We start from the raw sequence: 26,172 nt of genomic DNA, 5'->3' as shown, positions 1-26,172 counted from the left end.
TTATTTATTAGGATAATTTAATTCCAGAGGTTACTGAAGGAAATCAAGCTGAGCAACACTTCTGCTGACAACAGGACAAGCCTCTGGAACAGGCAGGATTTTTTTGTGTGAGTGAAAGTTAAGTCTTTCCATTATTAAATAAATAAAAGTTCAAATACCAGCAGAGCTTTTAATGACTGTGAGCTTGGAGTGCCCTGTCCCCAGCCCCCTTATCTCCAGTGAGTTTTGTTGTCTTTCAGGGACTTGCAGTAAAAGGAGGATGAAAGTGCAAGCTGAAGGAAAAGAGGATTGAGAATTTATGACATCATTTTAATTCATGAAGTCATCTTGCCACAAAATGCCCAAACAATAGCAAGTCCTGCCCAGGCATCTCCACCCCAAGACTCCGTGGCTGTTTTGATTTGAAAAACCTACAAGTTTGCAGGAAGAAATTCTTGCTTATGGTTTCTTTCAGAACTTAAAACATTAAGATCTCTGTCACTGATGTCTCTTGAAGCAAGTTTTACAGTTAGTGACTGAATACTTGGATAATAAACAGAAAAAATACATCTGATTAATGTAGTTATTTCTTCTGAATTGATACCTAAATACTACACTTCTCCATAATGGAATAACAATAGTATTTTTCTAGCTCTTTAGCTCATATTGCAGTATTTTATGTGATTTTTCTTCCAGAACAAATTAACAGGGCACTTGGGTTTATTTCATTATTGATACACACACTGCCTTCGGTGAGGCTGCAAAATTCCCTGCAATGTTTGCTTTTAAATCTGGTTGGCAACACATCCCCTGGGGAGGCACAGCAGAGGAGCCAGGGCTTGGCCGCTTTGATTCCAGAAACTGGAGGCAGGAGATGTTCACAAAGGTTGCAAAAGCTTTGTGTCTGCTGCCCTGGCAATATTCGTGGGGATCATTCTGCTTTAAAATGTGCTTACACTTGGGTTCTGCTGCCTCGGAGAGGAAGCACTCGTGTGTCTTTGATGAGTGAGCTACAGGTCACAGACAGAGTGGAGTGAGTCAGCCACTCATTTAACTGCAGCACGAGTGACAATGCAACTGCTGAAAAGACTTCTAGTAAACACCACTAGCACACAGCCTGGCCCACCACCCCTCTAGAGACTGAGTGCCTCTTAAGAAGTTCCTAAAACACTGGTTGGTGACACTCTTAAGGCTGCTCTTCTCAGTTCAGTTACACACATCATCACCACCTTCCCCAGTACATGATAACCATAAAAACACAACCCCAAAGCAAAGAAATCCAGTCAAACATACCACCAGCAACTTCCACTCCTGTGTTTTCCAATATTGGGAATGGTAAAAGCCCAACCTACATGCATTGGCAGTTTTGTAATACCATTACATAAGAATTATTTAACTACGGCAACAGATCTGAAAAGCAGCAGCAGCAGTCACGGCTATGCTGGTTCACACATCAGAAAAAAAAAATCAATAAAGGGAGTGACGAATTTTGTAAACATGCAATTGACTGTCACAGGGAGTAGATTGGGATTTGAGGTTTCAATATGCTCAAGAGCAGAAACCTTTCAGCTCAGAGCTACTAGGGCACCGCCAGCCTGAAAAGAGAAAACAAACAGCACCACTGCTGCCACTCCACCAGAACCAGCTCCAGCTTTAGAAGAGCACGATGAAAACATCTCTGAGAAGGCTGCAGGGCCGAGTTGGGAAAGCTGGGAGTGGCTTTCTACCTGATGCTCCGCATGGATGTTGTCCCCAGTAGGCCAGCGGTGTTTGCTGTTGTTGTAGCCACCGCCGCCGCTGCCTCCTCCCCCGAGCTGCTCCCCGTGCTGCCTCTGGAAGAAATAATCCACCATGGCGTCGTCCTGGGAGCGCCCCGCCACTCCTATGGATCCGGGCACGGGGCTGGAGTGTGTCCCTGCTGCAAGGGCCTGGTTTGCAGCTGGCTGTGGCTGAGCCTGCGAGCCTGTGCCAGATGTCAGTACCACAGGCATGGTGGGGTTGGCTGTGTCTTGGGCGTGCTGCTTCAGGTGGGGGCTGAACGAGTCCTGCCACAGAACTGCTTTTCTCTTCAAAACGCACGCTACGCTCATTCCACCAACACCTGCAGGGGGGACATGGGGAAAGAGAGGGGAAAGACACATGAAATCCTCCCAGCTGCAGCTTGGAGCGTTAAATAACACACCCATCTTGTGACTGGCAGGGGAACATCGCTGTGGCAAAAGTGACTTCTCCAACACTCACTCACTCCATGAACCCAGCAGCTAAAACAGCACTGAAAACGCACAGAAATCCCACTGAAAACGCACAGAAATCCCACAGAAATCCCACTGAAAACCCACTGAAAACCCACTGAAAACCCACTTTCTGTGCTGCACGGGCTTAGCAGGATGCACAGGATGCCCATGAAGCACCAGCACAATGGTAATTCCTGCCAGGGACAACAGACTGACTGGAAAACTGCTGGGAAAAAGCCCCCAAAAAACCCATGGAAGGCAGTGACACCAGAACCTGCTGTGTCCATTTACACCAGGCAAAAGAGACCTGGTCTGCCATCCATACAAACACTCAAGGTCCCCTGTATCCCACTGTATCCCTTCAGTCATGTAAAGTAGCAAAGCAACAGTTTGGTCTGGTTTTGTTTTGGTTTTTGTCTTTCAGTGCAAATTTCAAATCCTGATTTCTGCTCGAACAGTTCATGGAGCCCAAACACAGCATGTGCCCTCCCTGCTAACTCGGGAGCTGTGCTCAGGAGGCAGTAAAAGCCATGGACATGCTTTATGGATTCCCTGAAGAAAGCACAGCAAACCTGGGAGCTGGGATCTCAGCAGAACTTTCCAGAGCAGGCACAGCCAGCACTGCTGGTCCCACTGTCAATGGCACTGGGGGAAATCTGGACAACTCCAACACATTTTCAGTACGCAGAGCACTGACCACCCCAAGAAAATACCCCAATAAATGAAATACTCCATATGTTTTGCATGCATCCAAATTATCTGCAAGCAAGAAGAAAACATGCACATTAAGCTGACAGCAACTCACTAACTTCCTATTCCCCTAATATTTTGATGACATTCCAGCAGCACAAAACCACAGAAGTTTGTTTGTTATTTTAAGGAAGGACTATCAGAGCAATAAAGATGCTACAGGTGTGAACAGCAAAGTGTTTTCCCCCATTATGTAACACTCACACAACAAGCCAAAAGCATTTTTTAAAGGCATGGGATAGTCTGAATTAATCTTTATTAAAAAGATCAACAGCTTATGACTTGAGGTACCTAAATGCAGCCCCAGAGAGAGTTCTGAGGATGAAATTGGGGTGGTGGAGCCCTGGGGAGCTCCTGGCAGGACAGCCCCAGGATGTTTCACTGCTGTACCTTGGTGGCTGCAGAGCTTGGCCCTGCTCCTGCCAGCGCCTCCGAGGGCCTGAAAGGCGCCTCTGTTCCCTCCCTCCTCCTCGTAGTAGCTCTGAACAACACTCTACTACAAACAACTTCCAAGAACAATTTCCTAACGGTGGGGAGACCAAAACAAAAAATCTGAGTGCTATCTTTGATCAAACTTTGTCAGGTTTGCCCCAGGAGTCGAGCATGGGGTTAATGCTGAGATGAAAATGACTCTGAAAACTGCAGAGATCAGGTTGTTTTAATTGCACCTCCAACATAATTTGGTGCTGCACACACACAGCCCCTAGGGCCACTCTGCAGGGCTTTTTATACACTCACAACTTAAATACCAGGGAAATGCAACAGGACTCACTCCTCCAGCTTTCAAAGAGTCTGGAAATCACCACCTTCCCCACATACTTGAAAAAACACTGAAAACACGATATGACTAAGTCTTGACTGATTTTAAGACTACAATTCAGTTTAATGGCATTTTCCCCTTAATTTCCCTTTAGCAAACAATATCAAAATCCTTCAGTAATACCACATGAAGCACACAAGCACCTTCATGCAAAAAGAAAAAAAAATTAATTAATTAATGGTAAGAAATTAATTTATTATCAAACTGAGGTGTGCAGCAATGAAATCTGAGCATTCCCTTGAAAGGAAGTTACAAGTTATCTCAGGGCAGATTGTAAAAAAAAAAAAAAAAAAATAAAGGAAGATACTATGAATCCCCACCAAAAAATGTCCAGTATCTATAGATTGTGACAAGCCCACTTCCAGTGAGAAACAAGGTACAAAGTCGCACTGCCACAGTCTTTGCTCCTTCAAAAGGCTGCAGACACTAATTTCTGAGTTAATAAAGGTGTTCTCTTAAAAATCAGGAGGGTCCAGAAAATCTCAGTCAGTGGATTAAGGGGAGGCTGCTCCCAGGCGCTTCCTCTTTGGGCTGCTCCAAAACGAGCGGAAAACTTGGCAAAGGCGACATTTTGAAAGGGAGCAAAGGGGAAGGGAGCATTGTGGGTAGTTCAAGTTTAGTTCCAAGCCGTTTTTACGGGAATGCCGCGATCGAGGCAGCAGCGGGACAGCTGAATCCTGTCATTCAAAGCTCCCGAGCGCCGGGAATACGGGCAGTCACCTACACAGGCACTCGCAAAGCCGCAGCTGCTCAGGGCCTCCAGAGCCTCTTGCATTCCCAAACTCTTCCTAAACACAGAGGATCAACTTTTCCCAGGTGAAACGCCGCGTTTGCAAACAAAGGCTGAAATGAAAACACGGCGTGGAAATGAGCTGCTCCGTGTCGTCACTGCAGGCAGAAATACTGCAGATTATCCGACGTTCCACAAACAAAAAACTTCGGAGGAATCTCCCTGCGAGTTTGAAGTACACCGGTGACAACACTGAGTAAAGGAGCTTGAATCCACACAGAGCCCGGCTGCACAGCCAGATCCTCCCAGCTCTGGTTCCCTATCACCCTCAAAATCACAGATTATTACAAAATTAACACGGTGTAAAACGCCCGTTTCAAAAAAGTTCAACCCCAAAGCAGAGGAGTTTGGTTTGGGTGGTTTTTTTTTGGAAAGTTCCACTGGAAATGAAAGCAGAGCCATTGTTCGAGAGCTGTGTGGCCTAGCAGAACTTTTAACGTTATCCCTGTGTTTTCCTGAAAACCTGGGGAGCCGCAGCACTGAATTCCTGACCCATCGGATTCCCAAAACCAGCATTAAAACACAAAAGGACCCCCTTTCCCCCACCTCCATCCCTCTTAATAAAGGAAATTCCTTACTCATGATCTGCCTAATAAAACCTCTGCTCCGAACAAAGTTATTAAACATTGACCAAAGCAAACAACAACAACCATAACAACAACAACAACAACAAAAAATCAGAACATTTCTCAGGCTGGGCCGAGAGGCTCTTAAAATTCCAACTTTGCAGCTCACAGGGGCCGAGGCTGTCGTTACGTGAGCACGAGATAAAAACAAGGGGGGGAAAAAAACCCCACACAAACACAAAACCCCCAGGGTCAGCCAGCACATCTGAAAGGATTGTCTGCTTTCACCGTCCCTCCCCTGCCAGCCCCGACCCCCTCCGCTTCCAGGGACCCCCAGAGCCGCCGAACCCCCCCAGAACCGGGGGGAAGGAACCCAACCTCCCCCCGGAGCCCTGGGGCCAACAAAGCGGGGCCTCGGCCGGAGCGACAGAGCCCCCCAGGAGTGAAGCCCCGGGCCAAGGCGGAGCCCCCGGGGCCGAAACCCGAACAGGAGAAGGGGGAGACCCTCCCCAGGAGCAGGGGGAGCCCCCAGGCCGAGGGGCAGCCCGGGCGGGCCGGGCCCGGCGGAAGGCGGCCGAGGGCTGCGACGGGCCCGCGCCCCCCAACAATAACCCCCGTCCCCGTTACCGGAGCGCCCGCGGGGCCGCGCTCGGGCCCGGGGGTCCCCCCGCGCCCCCTCCCCGCTAACAATGGGCCCAGGCCGCGGCCCCGGCACGGAGCCGGGCGGGAGCGCCGGCGCAGCGCCCCCGCCGCCGCTCGCCTTCGGGGCGGCCTGGGGCCTCTCCTCCCGAGCCCCCCGCCAATATGCGCCCACGGGCGGGTCCGCGGGGGTCCGCGGCGCGGCGGGGCCGGCCCCGGGCCGGTACTCACGGGCGGAGCGCTCGGATGCAGACGGATGCCGGGCCCCCCCCGGCCGCTCGCCGCTGCCTCTCCCCGGCCGCTCACTCCGACAACATGGCGGCGCGGCGGGGCCGCGGCCGCGCTGCACCACGGGAAGGCGAGGCCGCTCCAGCGCCGCCGGGACGGGGCGGGAGGGAGCGGGACGGGACGGGACGGGACGGGACGGGACGGGACGGGATGGACCGGGACGGACCGGACCGGGATGGGACGGGATGGGATGGACCGGGACGGACCGGACCGGGATGGGACGGGATGGGATGGACCGGGACGGGACGGGACGGGATGGGATGGACCGGGACGGACCGGACCGTGATGGACCGGACCGGGACGGGATGGACCGGGACGGACCGGACCGCGATGGACCGGACCGGGATGGGGCGGGATGGGATGGGACGGACCGGACCGGACCGCACCGCACCGCACCGCGATGGACCGGACCGGGACGGGATGGGATGGACCGGGACGGACCGGACCGGGATGGACCGGGACGGACCGCGATGGACCGGACCCGACCGGGACATGCCCGGGCTGTGTCCCGACCCTACCACACCGCCCAGGCTGGGGTCAGCCCGCAGCGCCCTCCCAGCGCGGCCCCTGGCCCGGCCGGGGGTGCGGGCACAGCCCCGTCTTCAGCCCCGCGCTGCCGCTGGCACCGCCGCCAGCGCTCGCCGGGCTGGCGGGGATGTGGCTGAGCCCCCCCAGCCTGGGCACCCGGATTTTCCCCTAGTCCGGGCATCCTGGACACTCTGCACCCGCTGCCTGGACATCCCCCAGCCCCCCAGCCCCAGCTCCCCTAGCCTGGGCACCCCGAGTCCCCCCAGCCTCGGCACTCCCAGCTTGTGCACACGGAGCCTTTCCAAGCCGGGACACCCCGAGCCCCCCAGGCTGGGCAACCCGCACACCCCAAGCCTCCCAGCCCGTGCACCCCGAGCCCCGCAAGCCTGGGCACCCCGAGTGGTCCCATCCGAACCCCCCAGCCTGGGCATCCTCAGCCCCCAGCCCCTGCTGCCGGAGTCCCCCCGGCCCCGGCACTCCCAGGTGTGCACACTGAGCCCCTCCAGACCGGGACACCCGGAGTCCCCCCAGCCCCGGCACTCCCAGGTGTGCACACTGAGCCCCTCCAGACCGGGACACCCCGAGTCCCCCCAGCCCCGGCACTCCCAGGTGTGCACACTGAGCCCCTCCAGACCGGGACACCCCGAGTCCCCCCAGCCCCGGCACTCCCAGGTGTGCACACTGAGCCCCTCCAGACCGGGACACCCCGAGTCCCCCCAGCCCGGTCCCCCCGAGCCCCCAACAGCGGTGAACCCCCTCGTGTCCCAGAACGGCACCGGGGGCACCGAGCGCCGCTGCGCAGCGGCGCCTCCTCACCCTCCACCAACAGCCACACACAATTTTGGGGTGCTTCTCCCTCCGTGCCTCCCGCTGCCCGCAGAGCCGGGGCTGCGGGGGAACTACAGCCCCCGGCGTGCGGCGCTGGGCGCGGAGCCCGGGCAGGGCAGGGCGGGCGGCGCTGGACGCTGGGAGCGGTAGTTCTGCCCCGCTCCTCCATGTTCCAGGGGCAGCCCGTGGGCAGCGCCTTTGTGCCCCTCCTTTGTGCCCCTCCTTTGTGCCCCTCCTGCCCTCCTGCCCCGCCGGGCTGCGCTCCCGGCGCCTTCGGGGCAGGCTGAGCGCTCGGTGCGCTCGTGGAATATTTTCTCTCCGCCTTGGCGGGGCACGCAGGAGCCAGGAGGGAAGTGCCGGCGCTGGGGAGAGCTCGGGACGTGCCCTCACTTGCACGGAGAGAGAACCGGCAGCTGTTCCCAAGGGCTCGGGCCGGCCGTGGGGCACCGAGCCCGCGGCACGGGCGGGTGCCGCAGCCGCAGCTCTTGTGGGTTATGAGGGTACAAGAAGTCGCTTCAAGCCCGGGTTCTCGGTCATTAAAACACGTGCAAAGCTGGATCCAGCCGCGCTTCGCATCCATTTTCTGCTCGATGGGCTGCCGGGGTGATTGATGGGTGTTTCCACCACTTCACCGCCTCTCCCAGCGTGTACTCCCTTGTGGGGCAGGAGGACCTCACCCCGAGCCCAAAAACCTGGGCAAACACGGCTTGAGGGGTTTGGTGCTGGGTGCCCCAAGCCGGGCGACAGGGGATGGTCAAGATAAACAGCGAGCAAAGGTTTTCCCTGCTGAGGGTGCGTTTGGAGCTGAGCCTTGTACAGACACCCAGAGGTGGCTTTGGCCAGCAGCAGCCTGGCTTGTGTGACCTGGCCAAGCCCTGCTGGGATAAACTCGGCTCTGCTGGGCTCGGCTCTGCTGTGACACTGGGCACGGACCCGCGTGTGGCTGAGAAGCACACACAGCTCTTCTGGGTCATTCCTGTGGCTCCAGTGTCTTGAATTCCCTGGAGAGGGGAAGGGGCTGGAGGAGGAGTCCTGTAAGGAGCAGCCGAGGAAGCTGGGAAGGGGCTCAGCCTGGAGCAAAGGAGGCTCAGGGGGACCTTGTGGCTCTGCACAGCTCCTGACAGGAGGGGACAGCCGGGGGGTCGGGCTCTGCTCCCAGGGAACAGCATGAGAGGAAATAGAACACAGGTTGTGCCAAGGGAGGTTTGAGTTGGATATCAGGAAAAATTTGGATATCGGGCATTGGTGCAGGTGGTGAAACCACGACCCCTGAAAGTGTTCAAAAAATGTGTGAATGTGGCATTTGAGGATGTGGTTTGTGGTGAACATGGCAGTACTGGGTTAATGGTTGGACTGGATGATCTTAGAGGTGTTTTCCAACCCAAATATTTCCATCATTCTGTGGGGGCCCATGCAGTGTCCCCAAAATGCCAAAGGTGTGGGCAAGGCCAGCCTATCACGGGGGTGGAAGTGTGAACGGTGGAACTGCGTCATCTGGGCACTGGACCAGCTCAATCTGTCTGCACACCCTTCTCCTCTGCTTCCACCCATCTCCTGGGCACCCTGGGCTGATACGAGGCACCAGCGATGGCTCCTGGCTGGCAAAGATTTGGGCTGCAAAGCCTGAGAGGTCAGGAGTTCTTTCCCACACCACGTCCTCGCTGGGGACAGAGCGTCCTACCCTTCTTCTGGCCACTTTTGGGGTGCTGCCACCCTCAGCTCCCCAGCTGGCTGTCCCTGAGCTGTCCTGCTGGCGGTGGCCCTGAGGTCCCCAGCGGTGCTGCCCCTCTGCTGTGAGGCAGAGATCAGAGCTCTGCCAGGTGGGCTCAGCACACACCCAGGCTGCTTGCTGACACTGGAAACGTGCTTTCTGTTAATTATAGCTGGGATAATTACAGTTATGCTGGTGTAAGGAGAGGGGGAGGGAAGGAGTCCTGCTGGGGATGAAATGTGAGTGGTTCAAACCCGCATTTGCCAGTGAATTTTGATGGATTTAGGGAGAAGTCCTGCAGCTGTGAGGCTGAGGGGGAGGTTAGGTCTCATCTCCAGCATTTCCATCCCTCCCACAGCCTCTCCTGCCTCCCACCACTGCCATCCTCTCTTCTCCCTCAGACCTTGCCCAAGCTCCCAGCTTGCTGCCATCCATGGAAAAGTCTCCCACTGGGAGAACATGCTGCTCCAAAAGCTTCAGAGCCAGAGTGAGAGGAACAGGCAGCGAAATAACTTCCACCTCCACAGGAAAAACCTTCTGGAGGTGGAAATGTCCTTCTGATCCTCCTTGCACCATTGGCCACCAAAAGCTGCCCCAGCTGCCTGGCCCTGGCTGACCCCATAGCTGTCCTGACAGAAGTTATCCTGGCATGCATCTTCATCTGCAGAGGGGAAAAGGGACCTCCAGGGGGTGGGAGGTGTCCTCCCACCTCTGAATGACTCCCTAGAAGGGCCTTTCTCCCTCTGTGCCCCACAGAAAGGGCTTCAATCCACTGAGCATCAAAATTTCACATCCCCACCAAACGGCCAAATCCAGACCCTCCTTCCCTGCTCTGCCCAGACACTGTGCCCGGTGGCACGATGCCCAACACCACAGAATCTTCTCTTTGAAGGAGTCTGAGAGCAAACAAACCCAGCTCTGCTGCTGTGATTCACCCTCCCGGGAGCAGAGCTTCCCACAGCTCCACTAGGGAGACACCTGCACAGGACAGGGGGTTCACCTGGAGAAGAAAACAGCGTGGGGGGCTCCTAAAAGTGGCTTCAGTGCTGCCCCAGGGAGGCCTGGCTGGGCCCAGCCTTGGGACATCCAACACTTCTATTTCAATGACAATTTGATGCCTGCAATTAAAAGCTGAATTGAAGGAAAGAGGATCCCCCTCTGTGTAGGGCACCAACATTTCCTTGGCCACCAGAAAAAAAAAAAAACTTAAAAATCCACTGACTGACTCAATTTTTCCCAAGCCAAGCCAAAAACTGCTGAGGTCTTTATGCAGAATATTTTCAGAGTGTGCTGGCTTGACCGAAAAATCCCTGCAGAGCCAAGTGCATCATTGATTTGCATCACTGGGGCAGCATTTCGTCAAAGCCCGGCCTTGAGACACAAAACAACGACCGGCCCTGAGCCAGGCAGCTCCAATGCTGCTCCTGAGCACATCCACTGCTCCACCAGCTGCTCCAGACACCTGAAATCAGGGACCTTCCCAGTGCCACCTTGATGGAAAGGCTTCCTGAGCCGGACCTTCATCAGCAGCGGCCGGGGAAGGTCGCTGGGCTCTGCAGCAGCTCTGAGCCATCAGATAAACCCCTGCCTTCCACCGACACCTTTCGCCCACGGGTTTCTTTCCAGCTCGTGTTGAGACACCCAGAGCAGATGGGTTGGTTTTTTTTTTTCAGGAGTCCCAGCCAAGTGCCTCAAAGCGGCTGCTGAAATGTTGTGGTTATGGGAAGCTGCAGGGAATTCTGGCTGCGCACCCACCTGGCAACAGCAGGGTCTGAGAGTTTGGTGTTGCTGCAGAGCTGCTTTTTCTTTGTGAAAATACAGCCCCCCAAAATTAAAGTTTTTAAGCAGCTCCCACCCACCAGCTGGGCTTAGGGCTGTGCTGAGCTGTGCGTGGAGTCCCCAGTCCCTGGTGGAAGGACAAAGCTGCTCTGGGGGATGGCCTGAGGCTGCTCAGATCCCACTGTTTCCTCTCCGTGTCCAGGGAAGCTGCTGGCAAAGCCGTGCCCCGTCCCATGGTGAGGAACGAGCTGTGCCACTGCCTCGGCTTCCCAGGGGAACGGGTGCCAGCACAGGATGGGCATGGAGCCACTGGGAGAGTCCAGAGGAGGACACCAGGATGGACAGAGAGATGGAGCAGCTCTGCTGGGAGGAAAGGCTGGGAGAGCTGGGGTTGTTCCACCTGGAAAACAAGTGTGGCAGTGCCCAAACTGTCACCTTCCAGTGCCTGAAGGAGCTACAAGAAAAGCGGAGAGAGATTATTAATGAGGGCTTGGAGGGACAGGACCCAGGGAATGGCTCCCACTGCCAGAGGGCAGGGCTGGGTGGGAGATTGGGAATTGGGAATTGTTCCCTGGCAGGGTGGGCAGGGTCTGGGCTGGAATTCCCAGAGCAGCTGTGGCTGCCCTGGATCCCTGGCAGTGCCCAGGGCCAGGCTGGACACTGGGAGCTCCTGGGACAGTGGGAGGGGTCCCTGCCATGGCAGGGGTGGGATTTAGGTGATCTTTAAGGTCCCTCCCAGCCCAAACCATTCTGTGGTTCTGTGATCCCAGTGATGTCCTCTGCTGTCCCTCCTCTAGTTTGCCACAGCTCATGGAGCCACTGCAGAGGACAGCCAGAGGCTGGCAGTGAGAAATGCCCTGGAGAAGTGGAGATAAGCCCAGGATAGATTTATGGCTCCATAATAGTTTAAATCCAGGATAAGAGACACAAGGAGCTTCTCCCCCTGTAGGGTCAAGAAGGTGTTTTCCCTACAGCCCAGGCAGCAGGGAATGTTTTGGTCAGTAAAATACTTGGGATACAAATGTTTTTTTGTTTTGGCAGGCACAGGGGTCAAGTGTTATTGGGAGGAATCCCCGAGTGCACTCTGTACCCCTGTGCCACACTGACAATGAGGATGGAGTTCAGAAACCTGCAGGAGCAGCAGCCACACAAACACCCAGCAGAGCTCTAAACCAGGAAAAAGGAAACTCGTGTTTGGTTTAAAAACCAGCTGGGTTTTCCCCCCAGTCCTCACTGCTGAGACGTGTCACAGCCCTGCTCCCATTCCCACCTCTCCAGCAGCCCTTTGAAGCAGCTGCCAAACCCTGCAGGGATCGTGGGGAGAGAAAACAGCAGCGGGGAGAGGCTGAAGGGTTCAAAGGTGAGCGGCCAGAGCTGCTCGCTGCAGCCAGGAGAGGGCTGAGCTGCAGGCACAGACCTGGGAGCTGGTGGCGTCTGAACGTCATTCCCAAAGCAGCTCCAGGCAGGGAGTTCACGCTGGCACCTTCGCCCTGGGGAGAGGTGGCAGCGGTGTCCCTGTCCCTGCTGAGTGACACTGCTGCCCGTGGCTGAGATCCAGCTGGGAGGGAGCTGCAGGAGCCCTGGCCAGCGCTTCCAGGGCCTGGAGCAGCCTTGGCCCTGCTCAGGACATCTCACCTGCAGCACCTGGCCCTGCACAGCCAGGCCTGGCCCTGTGTGTGGCCTCGCTAGGTCGCCCTGATGCCTTAAGGAGCTGGAATAGAGTCTGGATGGAGTTAATTGGAATAAAGAGGAGATTTATTGACGTGCCTTCAAAGGCCACACCCTGGCAGTACCAGAGACACGGTGGTGGCTCTGCCCAAATGCCTCCAAGATGGAAGGAAAAGAGAGCTCAGTCACGAGATTTCACATTTTTATGAGTTTTGGTCCATTAGCATGTGGGAGTTAATTGTCCAATTATAGCCCCAGCCCATGAAGTTTGATTCTTCTTGATTTTCTCTCTTCAGTCCACGTTGTTTCTCCTTTGGGCATGAGGTTTGGATCATTTGTCCTTGGTGCCCAGCTGGAGCAGGAATTGTTTTGTCTCCCTGTTCTTGCACAGAGCTCACCATCCCATAATGTGAAGCCCAGACCCACACACCAAAGCAGCACAGAATGTGAAAAATAGAAAAGCAAAGCCTGAGGCATCAACCCCAAAATCGCAGCTGGATCCTTCCACCCACACACCTGCGCTGTGGGCACCAGGAGGGGTGGCTGGGACATGGGGCTGCCCCATGGGTGATGCTGCCTGGGGTCATTTCCCACCCACTGGTGCCACCTTGTCCCTCAATGGTGCCGTGGTTGGAGTGACAGCAGCTCCTCAGAGGGGCTGGTGAGACTCCCCTCTTTGGGGATCATCCCCCAGCCCGTTCCTTGTGGCAGATTCTGTCATTAACGCTCTGAAGCAGGAGGCTGATTAAGGTTTCCAGCTCGTTTGTTATCATTAAGGACAGGGAGGCTGGGTTTTCTCAACGGGCAATTACGTGACTCAGCCCTTCGGAAGCCTCCTGCCCTCCTGTCCGCATGACTTCTCACAGCCCCACGGCCTGATTGCATTTCTGGGGAGTGATTTCCCTCTGCCAGCTCCCTGCTTCTCATTTGCATTGCATCAGCCCTTCCTCGGGCTGGGAAACGGGAGAGGGATGCTCTGACTGCTTCCTGCTGCTCTGACAGGACCATAGAATCCTGGAATGGGTCGGGTTGGAAAGGTCCACAAAGCCCACCCAGTCCCATGGCAGGGACCCCTCCCACTGTCCCAGGAGCTCCCAGCCCCAGTGTCCAGCCTGGCCCTGGCACTGCCAGGGATCCAGGGGCAGCCACAGCTGCTCTGGGCACCTGGGAGAGCCCAAACCTCTCCACAAGCCTTGCCAGGCTACAAACCCCCTTGCATTTTCCAGTGGGGAATAGCACTGGGGGGACCTGGAACCATCCAGGAAATCATTATTTCCTTTCCTTTATCCCTCTGGTGCAATGGTTTTTGGTCCTGGTTCTCATCCTTGATTCAGGAATCTGAATCCCAGAGTGGTTTGGGTGGGAGGGATCTTCAATCCCAGCTCAGGGACCCCTCCCACTGTCCCAGGAGCTCCCAGTGTCCAGCCTGGTCTTGGGCACTGCCAGGGATCCAGGGGCAGCCACAGCTGCTCTGGGCACCTGTCCCAGGGCCTGCCCTCCCAGGGAAGAATTTCCTCCTAATATCTAATCTCAATCTCTTTCAGTTTAAAACCATTCCTCTTTGTTCTTCCACTCTCTCTTTGCAGAAAGTCACTCTTCCTCTTTTTTATCAACATCTCCAGAACCAAGCTGGGCTGGAGCACAACACTGAGGCCAGGGGATCCTCCCCCTTCAGCCAGAGCTATTTGTTGGGATTTCTGTGTATATTGGACAGTATTTACCATTACTGGAGCAGAGTCACAGAGCAGCAAAGCTCACACAGGAGCCAGGGGGGAGCAGGGACTCACGAGGGTGCTGGGCACTGCCCAGGCTCCCCAGGGAATGGGCACAGCCCTGAATCTGCCAGAGATCCAGGAGTGTTTGGACAGCGCTGCAGGGATGCCCAGGGTGGGGTTGTTGGTGTGTCTGGGCAGGACCTGGGGTCCCTTCAGCTCAGGATATTCTGAGACTCTAATTTTGCAATATTGGTCTGGCAGCTGGGATTTCCAAGCCTTCAACCCCACTCCTTGCTTCCAGCTCCCCAGACCTTATTTGCTGGTGTTTAATTTCTTCAAATTGCTCTGTCCTTGTCACACTGGGGAGGGTGACAAGAAGCTGATGCTGCTGGGGTGCCACAGATAGCACAGCTATCTGCTCCTTGCACCTTCCAGACATTTCCTGTTGTGTTCCTCGCTAAGAGAAAATCAACAGCCTCAAAACTGACACTTTTCTAAGGCCACCACCCTGCCAGTTGCACACTCCTGGGCCCAAATTTTGGAAATAGCAGCCTCACATTTGCCTGTGCAACCCTAACTCAGCTCCCCCAGGCTGTGCAGTCCATAATTACAGGTTCACAAGTGAGGGGTTTTTGCATGACACCCCTGGCCCAGTCAGGGTTGGCTCTGTCCCAGGGCAGAGAGGGACAAGGGGACCCCGTGTCCACTCCTGGCCAAGCTGGAAGGAGCTTGAAGGGCAGAAATTCCATGTTTGAAATGTTTTTGCTGTTCCCCTGTCCGAGCAATTCTGCAGAGACCCAGGAGGGTTTGCTGAGCCGTGCAGGGTGGGGGGGGTGAAGGCTGAGCCTCTCTGCTCCCAAACCCAATCCCCAGCACCACCAGGGTCCCCCCAGACCCCCTCCCCAGCACCTCCCGTGCTGCCCAGGGTTCCGTGGCGCCGCGTCCCCCTCCCCTGGCCCAGCGGAGCTCCTGCCATCCCTGTGCCACGCACCCCGGGGTTTGGGTGCCTCGGGGCAGCTGGAGGCCGATTCATCGCACCTTTCCTTGCCCCCGGCTCTGCCTGGGGCTGCTGCTCCTCCCGCCTGCGGCAGCCCAGCCCGGGCACAGCCCGGACACCTCCTGCCACTCCTGGCCCGTCCCCGCGGAGCTCCCGAACCTCCCAGCCCGAAGGAGCTGCCTGGGGAGCCGCTGGAGCTCGATGCTTTTGCCGGAAAAATCTCCCGGTGGAAAGGAGAGAGAGAGAACTGCAACTCCCTGGGGCCGGGGATGATTTAGCCCGACGGCGTTCTGCCCTGCCCGACATCCCGCAGCTCCCTCATCCTCCCTGCGCCTCCAGGAGCGGCATCCTGGGGCTCCCAGCACCTCCCAGTCCTCCCAGTTCCTCCAGAAGCAGCATCCTGGGGCTCCCAGCACCTCCCAGTCCTCCCAGTTCCTCCAGAAGCAGCATCCTGGGGCTCCCAGAGCCTCCCAGTCCTCCCAGTTCCTCCAGGAGCGGCATCCTGGGGCTCCCAGCACCTCCCAGCTCCTGCTGGGAGCTCCCTGCTCGGATGGGAGCTCAGCTACGCCTGCCTCGGGAGCCAAATCACCTCGGTGCATTTTGGAGGCAGCAATTCCGCGCTCAGCAGGGCTGACCCGCCCTCTGGAGCTGCCCTGCCCCTCCTGTGAGGCCGGAGCGGGAGGAGGGCAGGGAGCACCCCCAGGAGGGGACCCCAGGTGACGCTTTGGGCTGGTGGTGGCACCGTCTGGGAGTTCCTCCTGCAGATCACTTTTACAGTTTATAACTTGTACGGTCAGCAGGAGCCAAGCTTTGCTCGCACAGAGGGACGAGGGATCGCAGGGACCTCAGAGCCCGGCTGGGAGGGTTTGTTCAGCCACTCCCAGGTGGAATTTGCCTGATTTTCCCGGTTCTTGCAGCCATCCCGGCTGTGACCGCAGGGATTTACTCCAGACCACACGCAGGTCTCGCACTCGCGGTGGCGAAGGGATGTGAACCCCCATCCCTGCACCTGCAATCCCCGGCCGCAGAGCCCAGGGGTGAGCGGGGTGTGCAGGGCGACTTTGGGAGCCCTGGGGAGCCCAGGGCGCCGCTGGACTCCCAGGGGCAGAACAGCCCGGGCACCCCGCGGCAGAGGGCAGGGAAGGCTGCAGGAGCACCTGGAGCTCCTGCTGCCATCCGTGCCAGCTGCTCCCAGCGCGGCCCCTGCCCTGCCCGCCGTGCACTGGCACCCAAGCCCTGCCGAACTCCACCCTCACTGCTCCAGCTGCCTCCAGCCCGTGCTCAGCCCTTCCTGAGGCCCTGCGGCTAAACCCGCCTGATTTGGAGCTGGATCCAGGGCAGGACCAGAGCAGGACCTTGTGGGGTTCAGCAGGGGCATCCTGGGCACTGATGGGGCCAGTGGGGCCACAGATTTCTTATAATTTCATATTTATATTTATATATTTAAATTTATGTTTATATTTATTAGTGCATTCAGGGATTATATTTATACTTATATTTATATGTTCATATAAATATGTGTTCCAGAATGTTCGTATAAAGTATAATATGTTAATTTTATATATATAATATAAATACATAATATAAATATATAATATATAATATATAATATATAATATATAGTATATAGTATATAGTATATAGTATATAGTATATAGTATATAGTATATAGTATATAGTATATAATATATAATACATTATATATAACATATAGTACATTATATATAATATATAATACATTATATATAATATATAATACATTGTATGTTATATATTATATATAATACATTATATATTATATATTATATATTATATATTATATATTATATATTATATATTATATATTATATATTATATATTATATATTATATATTATATATTATATATTATATATTATATATTATATATAATATATTATATATTATATATTATATATATATGGACATATATATTATGAACATATATATGATATATGTTCATAAAATACGTTCATATATGTATATAATATATGTGATCTAGATGAACAAAGACAGAGATGTATGGAGTGAAATCTTGTGCCCGTGCTGTGGCTGCAGCGCTGTGGCTGGCAGAGGAGCCCCGGATCTGCCACCAAGGCAGGTGTCACTTCCCCGCAGCGCCCGTCTGGGCACAGCCGTCCATGTGTCACCTTCCCCCGGGACCAGAGGCGATGGGAGCCCTGCAAAGAGCGTTTCCCTGGGGATGAAGGGCGAGCCCCGAGCGCGTCCCCCGCGGGGTTTGGGTTACGGGAGCGCCTCGCTGCTCCGTCCCAGAGCCGCGCACCTAGGGGCGCCCAGCTGGCCCCGCACCCCCGAGCCCCTGAAAAGCGCCTCTGTGCCTTTGCTGGAGGCTCTGAAAGCGCCTTTTTCACTCCTTAACATCTGTGACTCGCCGGGCTTGGGAGGAAAATTAATCCTTTGTCGCTCCTCCGGCGTTCCTTTGCCGGGCTTGGGAGGGAGGAAAATCAGCTCGTTTTTCTTCCTGCCCTTCCTGGCTACGGCCGCGCTGGGGGCTCTGCTCGGACTCGGAAATGGGGACGGGGCTGGGGAGGGGACAGGGGATGGGGAGGGAGAGGGGATGGGGAGGGGAGAGGGGATGGGGAGGGGACAGGGGATGGGGAGGGGAGAGGGGCTGGGGAGGGGAGAGGGGATGGGGAGGGAGAGGGGATGGGGAGGGGAGAGGATTTGGGGACGGGAGAGGGTTTGGGGAGGGGAGAGGATTTGGGGAGGGGAGAGGGGCTGGGGAGGGGAGAGGGGATGGGGAGGGGAGAGGGGCTGGGGAGGGGAGAGGGGATGGGGAGGGGACAGGGGATGGGGAGGGGACAGGGGCTGGGGAGGGGAGAGGGGATGGGGAGGGGAGAGGGGATGGGGAGGGGACAGGGGCTGGGGAGGGGAGAGGGGCTGGGGAGGGGACAGGGTTTGGGATGGGGACAGGGGCTGGGGAGGGGACGGGGCTGTGGGATTGGGCCAGGAGTTTGGGGAGGGGACGGGCTAGGAAGGGGACAGGAGTTTGGGAAGGAGACAGGGGCCATGGGGAGGAGACAGGGGCTGTGTGGGGGGACAGGAGTTTGGGGAGGGGACAGAAGATGTGGGAAGCACACAGGGCTTTGGGGAGGGGACAGGGGCTGTGGGAAGGGGACAGGGGCAGTATGAGGGGACAGGGGCTGTGCAGATGAACTGGCTGGGGCCAGGGTGGGAGGGGTTCAGAGCGAACTCCCCCGACTCCCCCGAGTCTGTGAGTGTCAATGCAATCCCCACACGCACTGGATTTTAAATCTGGGGTGCCCCGATGGTTTTTTGGGGTGCTGCACTCAGCTCCAGGCTAGGGTAGGAACGCGGTGGGGACATCACACGGCACAGGTGACATTGGGGACAGCTTTTGCCCCGTCCCAGGAATTCCTCCTGCTGCTCTCAAAAGACAATTCTGGCTCTAAAACTTAACCCGTGGTTATAAACTCAGAGTTGTGTCCCAAAATTAAAGGTTTTAATGGAAAACCACTTTAAGGAGTCCATGCCAGCCTCCACTTTGATGCTCTACTGCCCTTCCCAGGAGGGCAAAGCTGCAGCTCCAACTCCTCTGGAGGATTTCCCGGCTGTGGAGCCTGGCTGGGATGGGATGGGATGGGATGGGATGGGATGGGATGGGATGGGATGGGATGGGATGGGATGTTGTTGGGGAAGAGGCAGATCTGTGGTGAGGGCAGGGGAAGGGTTCGCTCCAGGATGGATGCTCTGGCTGGGGGTCTGTGGGATGGTGTACCGCTGTGGCCATGGAATGAGCCCACCTGAAGAGCTGTCCCCAGCCCTGGAGCCTCTAAAATCAAGGATGTGGAGCTGCTGGAGAGAGCCCAGAGGGATCCACGGAGCTGCTGCAGGGCTGGAGCCCCTCTGGAGCCAGGCTGGAGAGCTGGGGGTGCTCCCTGGAGAGGAGAAGCTCCAGGGAGAGCTCAGAGCCCCTGCAGGGCCTGGAGGGGCTCCAGGAGAGCTGGAGAGGGACTGGGGACAAGGATGGAGGGACAGGACCCAGGGAATGGCTCCCAGTGCCAGAGGGCAGGGCTGGGTGGGAGATTGGGAATTGGGAATTGTTCCCTGGCAGGGTGGGCAGGGGCTGGGCTGGAATTCCCAGAGCAGCTGTGGCTGCCCCTGGATCCCTGGCAGTGTCCCAGGCCAGGCTGGACACTGGGGCTGGAGCTCCTGGGACACTGGGAGGGGTCCCAGGGGTCGCTCTGGATGGGATTTAAGGTCTCTTCCCAATCCAAACCATTCCATGATATACGATGGGGAAATCTGAGGCATTGAGAGCCCTGAGGAGGAGGTGGGAAGGGAAAAGGAGCAAAAAAATTTAAAAAAATTTTAAAACCACCCTCACCTTAATCACCTGAACTCCTGGGGAAGGGCAGTGCCCCAAAGCAGAACAGCACCAGCTGAAACTTTCCTTTGACTTTTATCATTACAGAATAGAAAAGAAATCCTCGATTCACGTTACAAAGACGGGCTCATAGAAAACCAAGCCAACAGAACAGAAACACCCAAGGTCCCGGAGTGCCCAGCTCCTGTGGAGCCCAGCGGGGGAGGCTCTTCCCAAGAAATGCCAGCGAGCTCTGCCTGCTGCTTCCTGCTGGTTTGGGAAGGGTTGGGAGCAGAGGAGCGTCTGCCTGTCCTTCCCATCCCATCCCAGAGCAGGTCAGTGGAGCATCCTTGGTCCTGGAAAGGAAAATAAACCCCAAAGATGCTGCTGGCCCCAGGGCTTGGGGATGGGGATATGTTCTGGAGGATGAGGGGGATCACTGCCTGAAAAAAAACCACGATTTTCCATGGAAAAAAGAGAGGCAAAGGGTGGAAAAATTATTGCCTGTAGAGTTCGCAGCTTGGCTGGAGGTGGCGGGGGGCTGTGGGGGGCTCAGCCCATCCCAGCTCCGGGCCCTGGCAGCTCCCTCTTGGGAAGGGACAAAAAACCATTCCAGGGTGTAAAAAATTGCCCTGGCACTGGAGGAGAAACAGCTGGGAGGTGAAATCCACCCAAACTCCCCAGCTCCCATGGGTGCAGGGCGGGCTTCGGAGCAGATCAGGGATCCTGGAGGAGCCGCATCCCATGGAAAGGAGAGTGAGGAGCTCGTGGGACACTCCAGGAAAATTCTTTTTTTCCTTCCAGTTCCTTCCAAGGCTTTTCCTTCCCAGCTGATTTCCTTCTGCAAAGCAATCCCTGCCCACGCCATCTCACACCCCCCAAAAATCCTTCTCCCGGTGCCGCGGGAGCTGACGGATGAGTTTGGCACCGAGCCCCCCGCGGATGAAGGGAGCAGGGTGGGACCCCCAGCCCTGCTGAGGTTTGGGAGGGTCCAGGGGGTCCCAGCGATGCTGAAGGCACGGTGTCAGCCTCGGGGGGGGGCCCGGCTCAGCCAGAGTCTACTCAGGCACTTTAAATTAAATAAAAACCCAAAGAAATGATTGGAAAAAAAAATCCAAAGCAACCCAAAACATTCATCAGATCCACTCGGGCGGCTGGGAAGGGGCTGTGCCGCAGTGTCGCTGTTCCCAGCTCGGAGCAAGGCCCCCAAAATGTGGGAAGGAGGGGAATGCAGGGCGATTTCGGGGTCCTGTCCCCCCATGTCCCCAAATCTGGGGGTCGGGGCGATGCTGATGGACAGATCCGACTCCTCAGAGTGTCCGGGGCGAGCCCCCTCAATGCTGCATCCATGGGGGGCTGGAGAATTCCTGCTGGGGCCAAATCCCCGTTTTTGGAGCCAGTCTGAGCCCAGATCCGCAGTTTCAGGGCATTGTCCCGAGCCCGCCTGTCCCAGGGCGGGGTCTGTCCCTGTCCCTGTCCCTGTCCCTGTCCCTGTCCCTGTCCCTGTCCCTGTCCCTGTCCCTGTCCCTGTCCCACACCCGGCTCCCGTCCCATCGCCGCTCCAAGGCAAAGCCGGGCTGGCAGCAGCTCAAGTGTCCTGTGGGCGCTGCCAGCCCGCCGCTGTCCCCGTGTCCCGGTGCCCGGGGTGGCCCCGCGGCTCCGTGGGGCGCTGGGCGGTCCCGTGCTGGCTTTGGGCTGTCCCGGGCTGGGGAGGGGACGGGCGCTCGCCGTGGTGGCACCGTCGCACCCGTGGTGGCATCTGGGGCTGGTGGCTCCGCGGGGTCCTGGCGCCGCCGGCTCCCGGTTATCCCGAGCTGGAAAAGAGGGACAGGAGGGGCTGGGACAGACCCACGGCGTGTCCCCAGTGGGGACAAAGGGACAAAGAGGGACAGGAGGGGCTGGGACAGACCCACGGCGTGTCCCCAGTGGGGACAAAGGGACAGGAGGGGCTGGGACAGACCCACGGCGTGTCCCCAGTGGGGACAAAGAGCCGTGGCCAGAGGGGGACAGGGCCCTCTCATGGGGTCCCTGCTCTCCTTCCAGCTCCAGAAATGTCACCGAGTGGGGGGGCAGGGCTGGCGTCCCCTCACTTGGGGACACGGCGTTCTTGGGGTTCATTCCTCTCTCTTCTTCTTGTGTCTGTTCTAATTTTATTTTTGTTTTTGGTTCTTATTTCTATTTTTGTTGTCATTATGATCAGCATTGTTATCGTTGTTACTATTAATAATTTTATTGTTATTATTAATAATAATAATATTGCAATTGCTACTGCTATTATTGCCAGTATTATTATTCTTCTTGTTATCTTTTGCTTAATTTCAGTTAATAAACTGTTGTTACCCTGCAGGTTTTCCCTATTATTGTTCTTATTTTTCTTATTATTATTATTAATGATAGTAATAATAACAAGTTCTCCCTGTTACTGTTGTAGCTATTTCTATTTTCATTGATAAGAATACAGCTCCTCCTACAACTATTATTACTACTACTATTAACATTATTCCTGTTATTATATATTTTTTAATTTCAGTTATTACCCCACAGGTTTTCCCTATTATTGTTGTTATTTTTCTTCTTAATAATAATAATAATAATAATAATAATAATACAGTTCCTACTACTACTGTTGTTATTGTTATTATATCTTTCTTCATTTCAATTATTAAACAGTTGTTACCCCATACATTCTCCCTATTATTGTAGTTTTTATTTTTATTTATAACAATAATACACTTGCTACTACAACTTCTATCACTATTACTACTACTAGTATTATTCTTGTTATTATATTTTACTTCATTTTCATTATTAAACCGTTGTTTTATCACAGGTTTTCCTTATTATTGTTGTTGCTATTGTTATCAACACCACCACCACCAATATTATTATTATTATTAATAATAATAATGATGATGCTATTACTATTTCTATTACTGTTGTAATTATTCCCAGACCTCCCCACGCCGCTGTTAATTCAATCACAGCTAATTAGAAACTGCAGAATGAGCTGTAATTGCTGTGGCTGCAGCCCGGCTGGCCCTGGGGACATGAGAGACCTTGGGGACACGAGTGACCCTGGGGACACGAGTGACCCTGGGGGACATGAGTGACCCTGGGAACACGAGTGATCTTGGGGACATGAGTGACCTTGGGGACATGAGTGACCCTGGGGACATGAGAGACCTTGGGGACATGAGTGACCCTGGGGACATGAGTGACCTTGAGGACACGAGTGACCCCGAGGACACGGCTGGCCCTGGGGACACGAGTGACCTTGGGGACATGAGTGACCCTGAGGACATGAGTGACCTTGAGGACACGAGTGACCCTGAGGACACGGCTGGCCCTGGGGACACGAGTGACCCCGAGGACACGGCTGGCCCTGGGGACATGAGTGACCCTGAGGACATGAGTGACCTTGAGGACACGAGTGACCCTGAGGACACGGCTGGCCCTGGGGACACGAGTGACCCCGAGGACACGGCTGGCCCTGGGGACACGAGTGACCTTGGGGACATGAGTGACCTTGAGGACACGAGTGACCCCGAGGACACGGCTGGCCCTGGGGACACGAGTGGCCCGCCCCACAGAGCCTTGTTTGTCCCCTCGCTGCTAAGAGGAGCAGTGGGACCCCGGTGTCCCCTCCCTGTCCCTGTCCCCTCCAGGAGCCACCACGTGTCCCCACTTTGGGGACAGGAGCGCCCCTGAGTCCCTGAGCTGCCACTGCTGCCAGGGGGATGGAGGGGACATGGAAATGACACCTGCATGAATTAATCATTAACATTAACCAGCTGCTGGGGACAGGGGGAGCTGGCAGAGCGGTGACAGTGTCCTGGTGTCACCCAAAGGCCCGGGTGGGTCACCGGGACTGGCAGAGGGCACAGGGCGGGTACAATCTCCCGGGATTTGGGACAGGGACCCGCCCAGGAGCCCAGGTGTCCCCAGCACAGCCCCATCCTGCTCTGCCGGCAGCTTTGTGTCCCCTGTGTATCTAAAACTGCTGTTCCGGCACGTAAAATCCATTTTTGGGCTGATTTCCCCAAATCCTGCAGCTTTCCACAGCCACGGGGGCGTGCTGGGCCTGCGGCACCCCCGGCACCCCCTGTGCCCCCGGGGTGACATGGGTGTGCTCTCCTGTCCCTCTGCCCGTGGTGGCCGTGCCCGGTCCCACCCGGGCAGGGCTGAAGGGACACAGGGGACATGTCCCACCCATGGCACATCACTCCCGGGTCCCCCGAGGGGCCGGGACGACACCCCAGAACCCCCAGGACGTGGGTGCTGGCACCGGGAGCTGCCACTGCCACCATCCATGTCCCCATCCGTGTCCCACCCACACCCAGGGGCTGGGGGCTCTCAGGGAAGGACCAGCCCCGTGCAGGGTGCACAGCACCCATGGGTGCTCCCCTCCACCCCATCAGTGTCCCCAGGGAGGGCCCGGCAGTGTCACAGATGGATTTGTCCCCTCCCAGCCCCTCTTTCCCTCCCTAATGGTATCGCCTGCCCTGGAATTTGCATACAAAACCTAAAATATAATTAAATTTTGGCAGCGGGCAGAGCCTGCTCGAGGTTAATCCCTTTCGATTAGCGAGCCTTATCTCGCTGGAATGTTCATCGAGCCCGGCCTAATGGGAAGGGAGGGCGAGGAGGAGCCGGCCGCGCTTATCTGAGAGCCGAGAGCCGCGGCTGGCCGGGCACGGCCGGGGAAACTGAGCAACACAGCCCGGAAAACACAGTCCGGAAAATACAGCCCGGAAAACACAGCCTGGAAAACACAGCCTGGAAAACACAGCCCGGAAAATACAGCCCGGAAAACACAGCCCGGAAAACACAGTCCGGAAAATACAGCCCGGAAAACACAGCCCGGAAAATACAGCCTGGAAAACACAGCCCGAAAAATACAGCCCAGAAAAACACAGCCCAGAAAATACAGCCCGGAAAAACACAGCCTGGAAAAACACGGCCTGGAAAATACAGCCCAGAAAATACAGCCCGGAAAAACACAGCCCGGAAAAACAGCCCGGAACAGCCCAGCAAACACAAACACAGCCCGCGGGGGGATCCTCCCTGCCCGGGGAGAGGATGCACAGCCCCAAATCTGTGCTGAGACAGCGCCCTGCACCCCTGAGCACCCCGAGACTCACGTGTAGAGCGGCTGGAGCTGCAGGTGCGACGTCTTCTGGGGCGCCTGGTACCCGTAGGAGTCAAAGCCGCCGATGAAGTCAACTGGGGAGAGCCGGGAGAGCGTGGGGTGAGCCGGGAAGGGCAGCAGGGAGATTCCCGGCACCCCGTGGCATGGGGACATCCCGAGCTGCGGCTGCATCCCAGCAAAACGCGACACCCCAGGGAAATGCGACCTCTCAGTGGGCAATTGGGAACTCCTCAGAGCCCCTCCAGAGCATGAAGGGGCTCCAGGAGAGCTGGAGAGGGGCTGGAGACAAGGATGGAGGGACAGGACCCAGGGAATGGCTCCCACTGCCAGAGGGCAGGGCTGGGTGGGAGATTGGGAATTGGGAATTGCTCCCTGGCAGAGTGGGCAGGGGCTGGGCTGGAATTCCCAGAGCAGCTGTGGCTGCCCCTGGATCCCTGGCAGTGCCCAAGGCCAGGCTGGACACTGGGAGCTCCTGGGACAGTGGGAGGGGTCCCTGCCATGGCTGGGGTGGGATGGGATTTAAGGTCCTTTCCCACCCAAACCATCCCGTGATTCGGTGATCCTGAATCACCACAGCATCCCGAGGAATCCTGGTGCTGCATCCCCAAGGGAATAAATCAGAACCACAAACTGGGTCAGATCAGAAGGGACCGCTGCTGGTCACCCAGCCCAACCCCCGCTCAGTCCGGGCCCCCCGGGGCACCGGGAATTCTGTCCCGGCTGCTTTGGATCCCCCAGGGAAGGAGGCTCCCCAGGCTCTCTGGGCAGCCTGGAACGCAGCCTCTGGGGAGACACAGCCCCACCCCGGCCAGGGCCTCGCCCAGCCGACAGCAGCCGGGACGGCGGCAGCATCCCGGGAAACACGGCAGCATCCCGGGAAACACCTCAGCATCCCGGGAAACACGGCAGCATCCCGGGAAACCACGGCAGCATCCCGGGAAACACTTCAGCGTCCCGGGAAACACCGCAGCGTCCCGGGAAACTACGGCAGCATCCCGAGAAACACGGCAGCATCCCGGGAAACACCGCAGCGTCCCGGGAAACAGCGGTGAGATCGGAGGGAAGGGTCCGGAGCTGCTTCCCTGACCCGGCGGTTCCGTTCTGTTCTCCTCTCGCAGCCCCCCGGGCAGAGGGCGGGGTTCCCTCCCTGCCCCCCGAGTGGGCATTCCGGGAGAATTCCGGGAGAATTCCGGGAGAATTCCGGGAGAATTCCGGGAGAATTCCGGGGACTCAGCGCTCCGTTGGGGCTGTCACCTCGGGGCTTGCAGGCACCACCGATCAGCTTTCACCGCTCGGAGGCTCATCCCGCCCCCAGCCCCTCACCCGAGCGGTGCCGGGGCAGCTCTGGGGCGCCCTGGGGTGCCCT

At 56.4% G+C, this 26,172-nt stretch overlaps 2 protein-coding genes across 12 annotated transcripts in view; both read right to left on the bottom strand.

The window, feature by feature from the left end:
* PUM1 (pumilio RNA binding family member 1) overlaps positions 1-6,154 on the bottom strand; it is an 86,410-nt gene extending 80,256 nt beyond the window's left edge. For 10 of the 11 annotated variants that reach the window (XM_085559882.1, XM_085559883.1, XM_085559884.1 and 7 more), the window contains exons 1-2: positions 6,010-6,154; positions 1,707-2,080 (exon numbers count right to left, since the gene is read on the bottom strand). In XM_085559882.1, the coding sequence (XP_085416008.1) occupies positions 1,707-2,069 (363 nt within the window). In that variant the 5' untranslated portion in view covers positions 2,070-2,080; positions 6,010-6,154. Of the gene's footprint in view, positions 1-1,706; positions 2,081-2,785; positions 5,521-6,009 lie in introns of those variants that run through there. The other variant, XM_085559885.1, reaches the window with a different exon arrangement.
* Positions 6,155-19,734: 13,580 nt separating this feature from the next.
* NKAIN1 (sodium/potassium transporting ATPase interacting 1) overlaps positions 19,735-26,172 on the bottom strand; it is a 38,487-nt gene continuing 32,049 nt past the window's right edge. The window contains exons 6-7 of the mRNA XM_021528395.3: positions 24,799-24,880; positions 19,735-21,471 (exon numbers count right to left, since the gene is read on the bottom strand). Coding sequence (XP_021384070.1) covers positions 21,462-21,471; positions 24,799-24,880 — 92 coding nt within the window. The 3' untranslated portion in view covers positions 19,735-21,461. The remainder of the gene's footprint in view (positions 21,472-24,798; positions 24,881-26,172) is intronic.

The sequence above is a fragment of the Lonchura striata genome, chromosome 23 (genome assembly GCF_050655825.1).
Source record: "Lonchura striata isolate lonStrDom1 chromosome 23, ASM5065582v1, whole genome shotgun sequence".
NCBI lineage: Eukaryota > Metazoa > Chordata > Aves > Passeriformes > Estrildidae > Lonchura > Lonchura striata.
The sequence above is the reverse complement of the archived record's forward strand: the minus strand, read 5'-3'. Positions and strand labels throughout refer to the sequence as shown.